At 50.9% G+C, this 12,399-nt stretch overlaps 5 protein-coding genes; 3 read left to right on the forward strand and 2 right to left on the reverse strand.

The window, feature by feature from the left end:
* Positions 1-1,446: 1,446 nt before the first annotated feature.
* Positions 1,447-2,821, forward strand: RCC_07854 (uncharacterized protein; the record flags this gene model as incomplete). XM_023773106.1 has 2 exons in its annotated part: positions 1,447-1,852; positions 1,902-2,821. 2 exons carry the CDS (start codon positions 1,447-1,449, stop codon positions 2,819-2,821), a joined length of 1,326 nt encoding a protein of 441 aa, XP_023628874.1.
* Positions 2,822-2,970: 149 nt separating this feature from the next.
* Positions 2,971-4,281, reverse strand: RCC_07855 (uncharacterized protein; the record flags this gene model as incomplete). The annotated part of the gene is made up of 1 exon (XM_023773107.1): positions 2,971-4,281. One exon carries the CDS (start codon positions 4,279-4,281, stop codon positions 2,971-2,973), a length of 1,311 nt encoding a protein of 436 aa, XP_023628875.1.
* A 2,582-nt stretch (positions 4,282-6,863) lies between these two features.
* RCC_07856 (uncharacterized protein) lies at positions 6,864-8,192 on the forward strand (the record flags this gene model as incomplete). XM_023773108.1 has 3 exons in its annotated part: positions 6,864-7,456; positions 7,514-7,603; positions 7,661-8,192. 3 exons carry the CDS (start codon positions 6,864-6,866, stop codon positions 8,190-8,192), a joined length of 1,215 nt encoding a protein of 404 aa, XP_023628876.1.
* Positions 8,193-9,512: 1,320 nt separating this feature from the next.
* RCC_07857 (probable S-adenosylmethionine decarboxylase (spe-2)) lies at positions 9,513-11,081 on the forward strand (the record flags this gene model as incomplete). Its single annotated transcript, XM_023773109.1, has 1 exon — positions 9,513-11,081. The coding sequence occupies one exon, from the start codon at positions 9,513-9,515 to the stop codon at positions 11,079-11,081; it is 1,569 nt and encodes a 522-aa protein (XP_023628877.1).
* A 193-nt stretch (positions 11,082-11,274) lies between these two features.
* Positions 11,275-12,037, reverse strand: RCC_07858 (uncharacterized protein; the record flags this gene model as incomplete). XM_023773110.1 has 2 exons in its annotated part: positions 11,275-11,521; positions 11,595-12,037. 2 exons carry the CDS (start codon positions 12,035-12,037, stop codon positions 11,275-11,277), a joined length of 690 nt encoding a protein of 229 aa, XP_023628878.1.
* Positions 12,038-12,399: the final 362 nt, after the last annotated feature.

Raw genomic sequence — 12,399 nt, forward strand, 5'->3', positions numbered from 1 at the left:
AATTTTAATTAGCTCCCCCGTATACGGGAGTAGCCGGATTCTAACCGGAAGTAGCTCCGGAAGCGATAACGATTTATATACTAGCTTTCTTTAAAACTACTAAACGAAACTACTACCTTCTTATCTATAATAACTACTACCTTCTTATCTATACGCTAACTACCTTTCTATATAGACCTCCCTCTACCGCTCGAAAATCATCCGCAAATCGTCGTCCTACGACTAAGTTACCTATAATAGCTATATACGCCCTTCCGTATCCTCCGTATACTATACCTCTAGAGCTACTCTATCGCGTATATCCTTCGAATATTTAGGGTAGATTTAACTAGCTTTTACCTCTGTATTCGTAATCCGAGTATCTAGTACGTCGTTATCGAATCGCTTAATAAACTCCTTCTCGCTCTTTAATATTAATTAGTTACCTTATATTACAATCTACTCCTCTCCGGACACTATAGTATTATCGATAATATTACGTAAGAGCAGGTTAGCAATATAAGCTTTTATAGGATCCTCTACAATTGCTGTACTAGTAAAGGGCAAGAGGAGGTTAGCGATATAGCCTAAGTTAATAGCATACGTAACACGCTCTTTTATAACACGCTCTTTTATAATACGCTCTTTTATAACACGCTCTTTCTAAACATCCTCTTTCTTTATACGCTATTCCGGAGGTAAGGATATTAGAGCCTAAGAGGATAGTAGTAGTATTAGCAAGGGCTCTTCTTTTATCTAATTACTCCTTAGTTTAATGCTATATATAACTAACGCTTTACTAACCTTGCGAGTAGTTACTATAGTTGTTAATGCTTCTTACACTAAACCAAACGAATACCGAACAACTATATAGTCCGAATCCGGCTTAACTACGCCTTATCCACGCACCGAAGAGCCACCTTAATTTAACTAACTACCGGCTATTTAAACATCATCAATTCAAGTCAAATCAGTCAATAATTGACTGATTTTGACTGATTTGAAGTCAAAAGTCAAACTCTATGGCAACAACTCGATCATGTGCATGTCAAGTAATCAGAGTAGACCAAATTCTCGTCATCATCCATCTTGCTGATATACTGTATCGAGTTGAGCATGTCATACCCCATCGTGGGTCTTGATGACCAAATTGCTGTCGTCTAGGAGTCCTTTACCCCCAGCAGCGGAGGAGGAGGGCATGTCGCAATGTTGGTCTATTCTTGGCAGATGAGAACGACGCAAMATTGCTGTACGATTGCTTGGTCATAGTGGGGACGATGTGAGAGTGAGAGTGGATGGAAGGAGAGAGGACGGACCGCATCTCATCTGCATGTCATTACCCCTCATCTATGCAATGTGAAGCGGGGACGAGATGCAGGTATATCACACGGAGATGAGATCAATATTCTCATCATTGGAAAATCATCAACATCTTGTCGTTCTACATTATATCCACCGACTTTGAACATGTCATCCGCCTCATTCCCCGTCAAAAGCAACGGCATCTTCCACAGTCTGCCAACTTTCGATCCATCGATCAAGAACAAAACCGCTCTGATCACGGGAGCCAATGGCATATCTGGCTTCCACACTCTCCGAGCGCTTCTTGACAGCCCAGAACGATGGACCAAAATCTGGGCGGCGAGCCGTCGTCCTCCTCCACCAGAGATGATGGAACTTTTGCCCAAAGAAGCTCGCTCTCGGGTTGAACATGTGGCTTGTGATTTCCTCTCCGACCCCAAAGACATTGCAAAGCAATTGCAAGAGAAGGGTGTCAAGGCAGATGTAGTATTCTTCTACTCCTACCTACAGCCAACCCCGAAAGAAGGTGCCATGGCGTGGAGTAATGCGCAAGAATTGCTCGAAGTGAACAGTAGGTCGATCTCATTCATCCCAGCACATTCACTGACACCAATAACCAGCCGCTTTGCTTCGTAACTTCCTCGAAGCACTTCCCTTGGCGAACATCACACCCTCTCGTTTCCTCCTCCAAACAGGTGCAAAGAACTACAACGTCCACCAGGGACCTTCAAGAACGCCGTTTGTGGAGAGCGATCCCCGATCAAACGTAGATCCAAACTTCTATTATCCACAAGAAGACCTTCTCTTCTCCTACTGCAAAGCCAATAATGTCGCCTGGAACATAATCTGTCCCGCCTGGGTAATCGGCGCAGTGAACAACGCAGCGATGAACGCCTTGCACCCCTTTGGCGTATACGCCGCAGTCCAAGCTCACAAAGGTCAACCCGCAACATATCCCGGCGCGTACGAGAACTGGATGGCAGTCGGCGAACACAGCACCGCGTACCTCACAGGCTACCTCTCCGAATGGGCCGTCCTGGAAGACAAATGCAAGAACCAGAAATTCAACAGTAGTGATACCTGTCCACTTCCAAACAACCGTCTCCTCCCCGAAGTCTCGAGATGGTATGGTGCAAAAACAGTTGATCAACCCGAACTTGATGAGAACAAAATCACATCGATTGAAGCACCTCCTGCTGGAACACCTTTGCCACTGGGATATGGTCCCTCATCCACGATCCGCTTTGCTTTCTCCCTGGTGGCATGGGCTTCGGAGACAGAGAATAAATCTGCTTGGGAGGAGATTATGAAGAAGCATCATCTCACACATAATCCTTTTGAAAACCCAAAGGAAAATTTTGAATTCGGGGATATGGTGGTGTGGAATTTGGCGGGGGCGTTGAGTATGAATAAGGCGAGGTATTTTGGATGGACGGGACATGTGGATACTTTGGAGAGTTTGTTCATGGCGTTTAGTGAGATGAATAAGCTGGGGATGTTGCCTCCGCCGGTGGTGGATAAGGCGAGACCGTTGATTTGAGTGATTGAGGAATCGACACAGGAAAGTGATTGAGAGCAATTGTTGCGTCAATGACAATTTCAATGGTATCTTCTATCCTCAGCCCGTGAGGGAGTGCCTTCTATCATGTTCCTGTTCCTGTTCCCATCTCCTTCTTTTTCCAATCATCACTATCGGCTGACAAAGTCGATAACTCCTTGCATCCCATGCTTGAGACTATCGACTTCTGATCTCAACCCGGCGTTCTCATGACGCAGCTGCTCGATGGTTGCCCATGCACCTCTAGTCCCATTCGCGCCTGCAAGAGCATTCACTYGCTCATGGCCAACTTTCATGGGTGCCACATTCCAAGAACTTCCATCGTAGATATTCTCAGACGGGAGCATGGATGGCGGTTGATGCGTTGACATGGGCGTCTGGATCCCCGAGCTGAATATCGAACTCGCATCCGTGTCACGATCGGTGTCGGATTCGAATCCGGAGTCGGCGGTGCTACCAGCCGATCTCCTCTTTCCTGCCCGACTCTCGTCGTCATCGGCACCACCATCAGCGTCAGCGCGAACCATTCGAACGGTATTCACGACTTCTTGGCTCTTGACCTTCTCTTCTGCAATCTGCTGGACAAGTTCCAGGTTCACTTGTCTTTGTTCCTCTGCTTTTGATGCCAAATCTTCCAGCTGCATCTTCAAATGCTCTGCACGAGTTTTTGCTTCGGCGACTTCTTCTTTCTGGGCTTCCATTTCTGGTCGAATGCTCTCAAGGAAGTCGACCTTTTCCCTATAGGCGGTTTGCATACGCTCAAGCAACGCCGTCGCGTTCAACAGCAGATCGTTGAACGCATGGGGCGACAGAGGATCAACTGGTCCATGTGGAAAGAGGGAGCTGTTGATGTTCATGCTGAGTATCTCGTCTGGTAGAGCAGATGAAGGTGTTGGTTGAACCTCCTTGCGAGCGAACCAGGATTTGGGTCCGCTTTTGGCGGCGGAGTTGGAGGCGCTCATTGTAGTAGACGTCTTCCTACGACTCAAGGGTCTGGGCGTAAACTCTGTGTGGTGCTCCATGACAAATTCGCTGTCTTCCAGGTCGTCTAGCGATGCAGTTGGCACGCCTAAACGTACGGGGGCTGACTCTCCACTGAACAGGTCGTTGAAAAGTTTGTTTCCTTGCGAAGCCTGTCTGCGTTCGGGAGAGGTGTTGTTGGAGTTGTTAAGTTTGGGAACCCAAGATCGCGTGCGAGCTTGGAGAGTCGAGCCAGATCGTGCGAGTGAAGTCGCGCCAGAGAGCAGTCTGGATCCTAGAGTCGTCGGGGGAGTTGATGGTTGCGTCGATGCGATCGAGCCTTCGTTGGATCGAATGTTTGAAAACGTAGCAGAAGAAGTGTCGTGGTCACGATCATCGAACATTCCTGCAGCCCCGTGGTAGGCAGTGGGTGACGTGATGTTTGAGATTTGGGCTCGAGGAGGAGTGCGAGGTTCGGCCATCTGATCGCGCGGCGGTGAAGGATACTCCTTGCTAGGAGTAGAATGTGGAGAAGTCCGACGCCGTGTTTCTACCGGGAACGGAAGCTTGCAGGTGTCGGGGTGCAGAAAGTTCGCATTCACCAATGTGCAACCTGCTCCCTGTTTGCAAGGCTGAGTTGAAGATCGTGTAAGAATATCGACGCAAGCAGCTGCGGGTGAGAGTGCAGTGTAATATGGATTTCCTTCCTTTGCTCGTCGGCGTCGAGGCTCTCTGTCTGGGTGAACGATTGACCGCCCCTGTATGGGCAGAACGCGTGGGCGCAAAGTTATATGAAAGGACGCTGATCAACCTCCTTCGTTCACAACAGCGCCTTCGTTGGTGTTGTTTGGGTAAAAACACGCGGAGATTGAATTGGCTCGGGCCGCTGGCGAGGTAAGCTATCGCGTACCAGGAGATGGACGTCGTCTGGGTTGCTAGCTTTCTCGCTGCTGGCGACAAGAGGATTTCAAACGATTGATGTAATGTACAAAGTGTATGTCAAACTGGTGTATGCTTGTTTCTGTCAGAAAATGTGGGCGTGTCGCAGAATTGTACTACGTGTGGCCGCGGATGTCGCGTGAAAAGGGAAGGCTGGGAGAGGGCTCTCCCAGCCCAGCGCCAGGGTTTTCGATCGGCGGTTTCGCATTGCTGGGATGGAACGGCTCATCTCTGCCGAAGTTGCCATGGAGCAGCCCTTCCCTCTTCCATTTCCACCGGGCACTGGACTTTCAGTTGCATGCGACGCTGGGAACGTTCAACACTTGTTATCTCTCATTGTCACCAGCCAGCTTTCGCCAGCCCTGCCTTCATTTTGCTCAGAATCTTCACTTGCAGGCATTTGCGACTGTCCCGAACTCTACGGCGATGTCATAGCTGTTTGAACAAAGTTGTCGTGACGGACTCCCGACACATGGCGAGTGGGTGGCTCAGCCGGAGTGGCTGAGTTAGCATGCATGGATGTCTTGAAACTGCATCAAAGAGCAGCGACCCACGGCTAGGCGATCGTCCGTGGAAAAGGAATGTTCCACCCAGAATCTTCCTCTCGCTGGGACATGCGCGATCTGCGTCCCTGAAGAATAATCACATTCCTTCGCATCCTTCGTCACTACGTCAGATGCAGTGATGAAGATGCCATGTGGCCGAATTGAGCGCCAGAAAGATGTATAATCACTTCTTCTTCCATTGTCTGCATCATTCACAATATCCTGGTCTTCGGCACATTCATAGTGAAGCTGCTTCCAGCAGCAACTCATCAGAAACAATCTAAATGAAAGTGGTTCAGTACTGGTGGTGTTAGCTATCTGGATGAGCATGACAGGTAGCTCATCGCCATTAGAATCGAACAATGTACCAATCGCCAGTTTCCTGGTAGCCGAGAAGACGTCGACACTGCATCGAAATACAGGAAACGCTTCACCGTTGGCAGAGGATGGCCCGTGGCATGACAGCCCAGCAGCCTCAGCGACTCGGCTTTGAATTGCTCCTATACTCGCCTGGCTAGTCGTGAGTAGAGCAATCTCCAGGCCATRGGTGAGGTAGTACCCAGGCCAGTCTGGTGTGGAGAATCAATGGCGACGATCTCGCGAGTTCCATCTATGTTAGGACGCGATACCAAGGAGAATTTGAAGTCCTCCAGCTTATGAGAAGAAGCATGGTGTAATGAAGGTCCATCCAGACGAACGGGAGAGGAAATGGCMGTGGAAACGTCGACATGAAGATCTTGTCAAGGGGCGTGTTGCGATGAACGAAGCTTGGTCCAACGCACCGACGTGCAGAGCCAGATCGTGCTAGTGACAATTGCGAATCTGCAAGGTCTGATCATTGATCAAGGCAGCGTAGATGCAATCTGAGTTCCTGCCCGACTCCACGATCCAGGCGCGGATGTACGGCCGCATACTCGCCGAGCTTTGCTGGTTTGTGTGATCTACGACCTCTAAATCAACCTAGAGTCCAAGTTCCCGGCAAGTGGCTGAAGTGTAGCACCATTTTGCGTTTCACCAAATCAAACTGGAGTGTTTGTCGCGATACTTTGTTCTCATCGAAGAGCAGAACTCTCAATTTCTCGGTACACTTTGTAGATCGGTGTGGCGTTGTGGCGAAGTGGCTGTGAGGGAAGACTTTTTACGCTTTTGTCCCTGTTCATCCGGACGCCTGGCCAATGACTTGCGTCTTGGGATCTTCTAGGGCTTTCGTCACGTCGTTGTTACTGTCCCATTCGGGGGCAGATTCTACGAAGCGGAGTGCACTTGCAGCGGCGAGACCGACACCATGCTGTGTTCTGCTCAGATCGACATGACTTTCGTACACATCTCCCGAGGCTCGCCCCGTGGCACGAGGTTCCGTACGGTGGGTACTACGGCATCAGCATTGTGATGTCGGCATCCTTGCGTGTGATGATTTGTAGTAGTTACCCTGCGTTTGATCCCTTATTTTGTTCGTGGAGGTCCAACAACATATGCCCAGCTGCTCCTCCTCCAAAGCAACACCCATCGATGAATGACCGTTGTTCCTCTTCGCGGCAAACCGGTCACCCACACCGTGGCATCACCACAGCTCTTGCCATATGACTTTCAGCCCTGGGAGCTCTCGGTCACCAGCTGGAGTCCCTGGTGTTATCGTCCCATACCGCATGCATGTTTCCCAACGATATCTCGAACTCACCAAGCAAAAACTAGAGCTCACCCGTCTACCTCGAGAGCCGTTGTCTGCTCGCCAACATCGATCCGGCATTGAGAAAGCCGATCTCGAAAACCTGATCGACCACTGGACCGATGAATACAGCTGGCGCGCACAAGAGAATTTTTACAACGATGCACTCCCACAGTATCGCTTGCTTATCCATGGCATCCGGATCCACTTCGTTCACAGACGATCGATGTCAGCAAGTGCGATGCCTCTCCTGTTTATTCATGGATGGCCGGAAAGCTTCATATCCGTTTCCAACATGATTGATGACCTATGCGATCCAGTCCGAATTCCTCTCAGAGGTGATGAAGACTCGCCAGCATTCCATGTTGTTGCTCCTTCGATTCCTGGCATGGGCTTCAGCGACCAAGTCACAGAAGATGGAAACAATTTCCACGCCGCGGCGGAGATTTTCGACGACCTGATGAAAACGCTCGGATATGAACGGTATATGCTGCACGGTTCAGGATGGTAAGACGGCTTCAGGATGATGAGCATGTCGTGCGAGAAAGTTGCTGACATGCCCAGGGGTTTCAAAATCGGTCGGCGAGTAGCGTTGGCGCACAGTGAAAGCTGCATTGGCATGCACRCGGCAAATCTAGAGCAACCGGCTCCTAGGTTGGTCATGTCCCTCTTTCTCTGGCCATCCTACCTGCAAGCTAACAACACAATCAGCTTATTGCCTCACACATTGAGACCTACCACCCTGACTGCTCAGCCCAGTTGGTCGGAAAGCTCAAAGACCATATCCTATGCACTATGCGATTCTCCTGCCGGCTTACTGGCGTACATTGTCGATGCCATCGGACCATCATTGCGTGCGTCTCCTCAAGTGCCGAATCCTTGGACACCCACGATGCTCATCGATTGGGCGATGCTCCACTGGCTGCCTGGCCCTGAGGTGGCTCTTCGGTGGCTGGATAACTCCAAGCCCATGTCGCATAGCCTGTGGACCGCATTCAGCAATGTCCCACTTGCCATTTCCCAATATGAAGATCCGAACGCAATGCAACTTGATATCGGTTGGGCCGAGCAGATTCATCCGATTGCGATGGTTAGACACCGGGTTGGTGCTGTTCGCTTCCCCGCCTGGGAGAGGCCGGCTGAGATCTGCAATGACATTCGAGACCTCGCGCGGCTGCTGGGAGCCCCCAGTATTACTTCTTACGATGCTCATACAGCTGGCTTCAATCAGACATCGTATTGATGTATGCATGCACGCAAAATCCTCCAACTCTCAACACGTGCGCTGCGAGCTCGGCCTGGTAGTGCCAGACATGAATGTTCTTGAGTGTGATGATGGTCTTCACGTTGACCGCCGGAGTAGCATGGCATACAGTTTAGCGATCCTCTCATGTGCTGAACAAGCATTATGAGTAGCAGACGTCTCAATCTGTGTCGGCCCTCACCGCCGCCGCATGGGCGGTGAAGGCAGCATGTGCCGCAAAAAGGTCGTTGTTGGCTGGGAGCGTGTCAGGGAACATGGTAGCTTGTGATGCCCACCTCTTCATCAAACAGGCCATGGAGATTGTGGTGGACTCTGCCTCTGCGCGTGAGACAGCATCGAAAGGCGRTGGCTCGTACAAAGCGCTCGTGTTCGTCCGATTCCGATGGAGACTGTCGAAGCATCGATAAACCTTGGCCACGTGAAACGTGTGTTATGAGTACCCACCTAGGTAAATGCACGCAAGTGGCGTTGGGCCGCGGTGGCGCTTTGACAACRCGGACTTGGCTCTTTGAAATTTTGTTCTTCTCACCTCAACACCTACCTTTTCACGATTGCATCTCGAGTAACTTGCACATCTGACCTCGCAACCACTTGGACATTTGTTTGGCACCCAGATTCAGCTTACCCCAATTTCACTCGCCGCCTTTCTGATTGATCAGGCAATCGCGCCTGACTAGAATCCAAGCTGGCAGGACAATCTAATCTCAGTCCACACCGACTGGCTCTTCAGTAAAGAGCCCCTTCCCACTGTTCTCCGGGAATCTACTCCCCCCTTCTATGCGTCCAGAAGATCTCTTACGATTCCTGTCGAAGCCAAAGAAGTATGAGGACTCCTCCCCTCGGGAGTAATCAACGCGGAACTGACACTGCTTAGGCCAAGATAACACGAGCTACTTGCTGAAACGATTCAAACATCTAACAACCTACTGTTCAACACCTGAGACTACCTGCAACCTCTTCACCCGATACTTCCGCCTGGTATCGGAGACCTTCACCGCGACCTCGACCCATAATCGACAACATTCCGCAACGCAAGAGCTCCGTGATTCCCCTGTGCGCTCGACCTCCCTAACGCCCGCCAAGGTCGTTTCGAAACATACAACTCATTGCTTGCTGCTGGCGTAAGCCAGCCTCCAAGAAAAGAGAAAGCAGTGTGCCTTCTCTCTAAGACGAGCTTCACCATTCGCCCGGGTAGCAGAAAGAGCTATAGCGCGCTAGAAAGCGGTTGATTGGGACGTACTCTTCAGACGACGGTCGAACGAGGTATCTGCATCAATTCCTTGAAGAGGGTGCTTGGAGATGGTCGACTTCGCCATTCCACAACATTACACCAACTCCCCGTCCTCATTGAGTGGCACTCCCCATTTGACCATCAATCGAGACATCAATGCTATCGATCTCGATTCCAGCAATGCATTCGAAGGACCGGAAAAGCTTCTAGAAGTATGGTTSTCTCCCACGGAGAAATCCCTTCCGGCCTCTGCTTCGCCGCTAGGCTTGAAGGCAGTCTCGCAGGATTCATGGAAGGAAATGCTTGATCTTGTCAATTGCAAGGTCTTGTCCGTCATCGAGTCTCGCAATGTCGATGCTTATCTGCTCTCCGAGTCGAGCATGTTTGTGTTCCCGCACAAGCTTGTGTTGAAAACTTGCGGTACCACGACCTTGCTCTGTGGACTTCCACGCATGCTGGAGATCGCCGCACTCGAAGGTGGATTCCCGCACATCAAGGCCGGCCTGCCAGAAGGATCTATCGCGGCAGCGACTCCTCATCGCGTCTTCTACAGCCGTAAGAACTACTTGTTCCCAGACCAGCAGCGTGGTCCTCACCGTAGCTGGCGTGACGAAGTTCGATACCTTGACAGAATGTTTCTGGGTGGAAGTGCGTACATGATTGGGAAGATGAACGGGGAGCATTGGTACTTGTACATTACAGGTCCGGGAACGCAACTTACTCCGCCCGGCACGCCCATTGAGGATACCTTCCAGACCCCGACCAAACAAATGGTGCTTCCAGACAAGACCAGAGGCTTGCAGTCCGAGGAGCCGGAGGATGAAACGCTTGAGATTCTCATGACTGACTTGGAGGAAGTCAATGCTCGCCAGTTCTATCTGGAGGATGCTAGCGAGATTGCCCAGGACAACGTACGTCGCGCTCACTTGGCTCGTAAAGACGCCATTGGCCACCTTGGYGTTATCCCCGAGGGCAATGATTCCTCCACTAGCATCTCTGGGAACACCCTCGTCAGTGGAGGCAGCCACGATGACGATTCCAGCTTCGACGTCTTCGCCCAGACCTCCGATGAGCATTCTGGACTTAGCTCCGACTCTGAAGAAGAGCCGCTATCTTTCGCGGAGGAATTGAGCACCGAGGGCCACGCACTGGGAACGGTCGTGACAGAATCTTGCGGCCTGGGCGATCTGTACCCGACCACCAAGTACCCAGATGCTCGCATTGATGCGTATTCTTTCATGCCCTGTGGCTACTCGGCCAATGGTGTCGTTCCTATGCCTGGTGATGGCGACTCGACGAGCTACTGGACTGTGCATGTCACTCCCGAGCCGCACTGCTCGTACGCCAGTTTCGAGACCAATGTACCCACTCGTCACACTGGTCGTGAGACTGTCGACGTGGTTCAACAGGTCGTCGGGATCTTCAAGCCTGGCCGCTTCAGCGTCACTCTATTCGAGGCCAAGGATGGAGATGAGACTGGATACGCCAAGAAGGACAAGCGTATGGACTTTGTCAAAGGCTACCGTCGCGTGGATCGCATCGTTCATGATTTGGAAGGATATGAACTCATCTTCCGCTACTTTGAACGTGAAGATTGGAAGGGAGGAGCTCCTCGGCTTGGCGAGCACAGCCCATGAACCTTGCGAGGCGTAAAGGATACGATGAGAATTTCCAAATTGGATCTGCCTACTGCTTGTTTATTGCGTGTTGCTCTAGCATTGTCACTCATTGCTGATATGTACGTTCTTGCGATAGACATTGTGTACCTGCGTCAAGTTCAATCTGGGGTTTCAATCATGCTTTCAAAACCGCTTCAAGGCCGAGCTAAGATCAAGCGAGCACGCGGAGAGTGTTCTCCATGTCTTGTAGGATCTCCTGGCTTCGTTCTCTGTCACTCTCCACGTCTATCGAATGTGGGATCTTGTAAGATACGACAATCTCGACGGCTCGAACGAGAAATCGAACATCGTCACCTGTGAGGCCAGGCCGGTCACTTGACGATGTAGCCAGACGTTCTCGGAATACACGCGCAAGGAGCTCTATACTCGCGGATCGCATGTTACGAGTGTCCCTCACGCTTTGTTCATTGTCAGTAAATGAAGGCATGCACATGATTGTAGGAATCTCCTTAAGATTGATTTTGAACGTACACAGGATAAGTGCCAGTCGTCACTTTCAATCCTCCATCTTCCAAAACAACATTGTGTCCATCACGCTTAGAAGGCCTGCACTCGCGGTTCAAGTGATCGATTCGAATGTAGAAACCCACTCGGCCCTGCCATCGCTGCGGCTGCAACATATTCCAATGACGAGAGATCTGAAGACTGCGAATCCGTGATATCTCGGGACCGAGAGCCGAGATCCAGCTATCGATGCGACGCTTCCACGGCTCGGGAGAGTCATCTATACAGATTGCAAAGATGGAGTCCGTTGCGTAGAGAGGCAAGGTCTCACGTCTGAAGATTGTACAGGTGCGGCTGATGGGAGGTGTGATTTGGGTGGGCAGGAGGTTGTGGTGGGCATTTGGTAGTAGCTCGGGTATGTATTCATAAATACGAAGTCGAAGCTCTGCAGGAAGTGCTAGGAGCGACATGTGAGATGTTGCTGTTCTTGACGCTTTCTTGTGATCGGAGTCGACCGAACGAGGGATTTCAACTTGAAGCTTGCAGCCTGTCCTAGTGTTGGTTCGACGACAACTCTCGCGGATAGGGGGTCACTGTAATAAGAGCAAGCAGATATGCGATATTCTACGGAATCGTGTCTTTCTGTGGCTTCGTGGAAGGTGAGGTAGAATACATGTAGGTCTAAGTGAGGTGGCGGGATGCCGGGCGGGTGGTCCCGAAGCCGACCAGAAACGACGCTAAAAAACGAATAGACGGCAAGGACGGGCAGAGCGTCGCGCCCACAGGGCAACAACCACCACCTCGCGTATCCTGCGCATCGTCTGCCCACGAA

This window comes from Ramularia collo-cygni (genome assembly GCF_900074925.1).
Source record: "Ramularia collo-cygni strain URUG2 genome assembly, contig: RCC_scaffold12, whole genome shotgun sequence".
In the NCBI taxonomy this organism is placed as follows: Eukaryota; Fungi; Ascomycota; class Dothideomycetes; order Mycosphaerellales; family Mycosphaerellaceae; genus Ramularia; species Ramularia collo-cygni.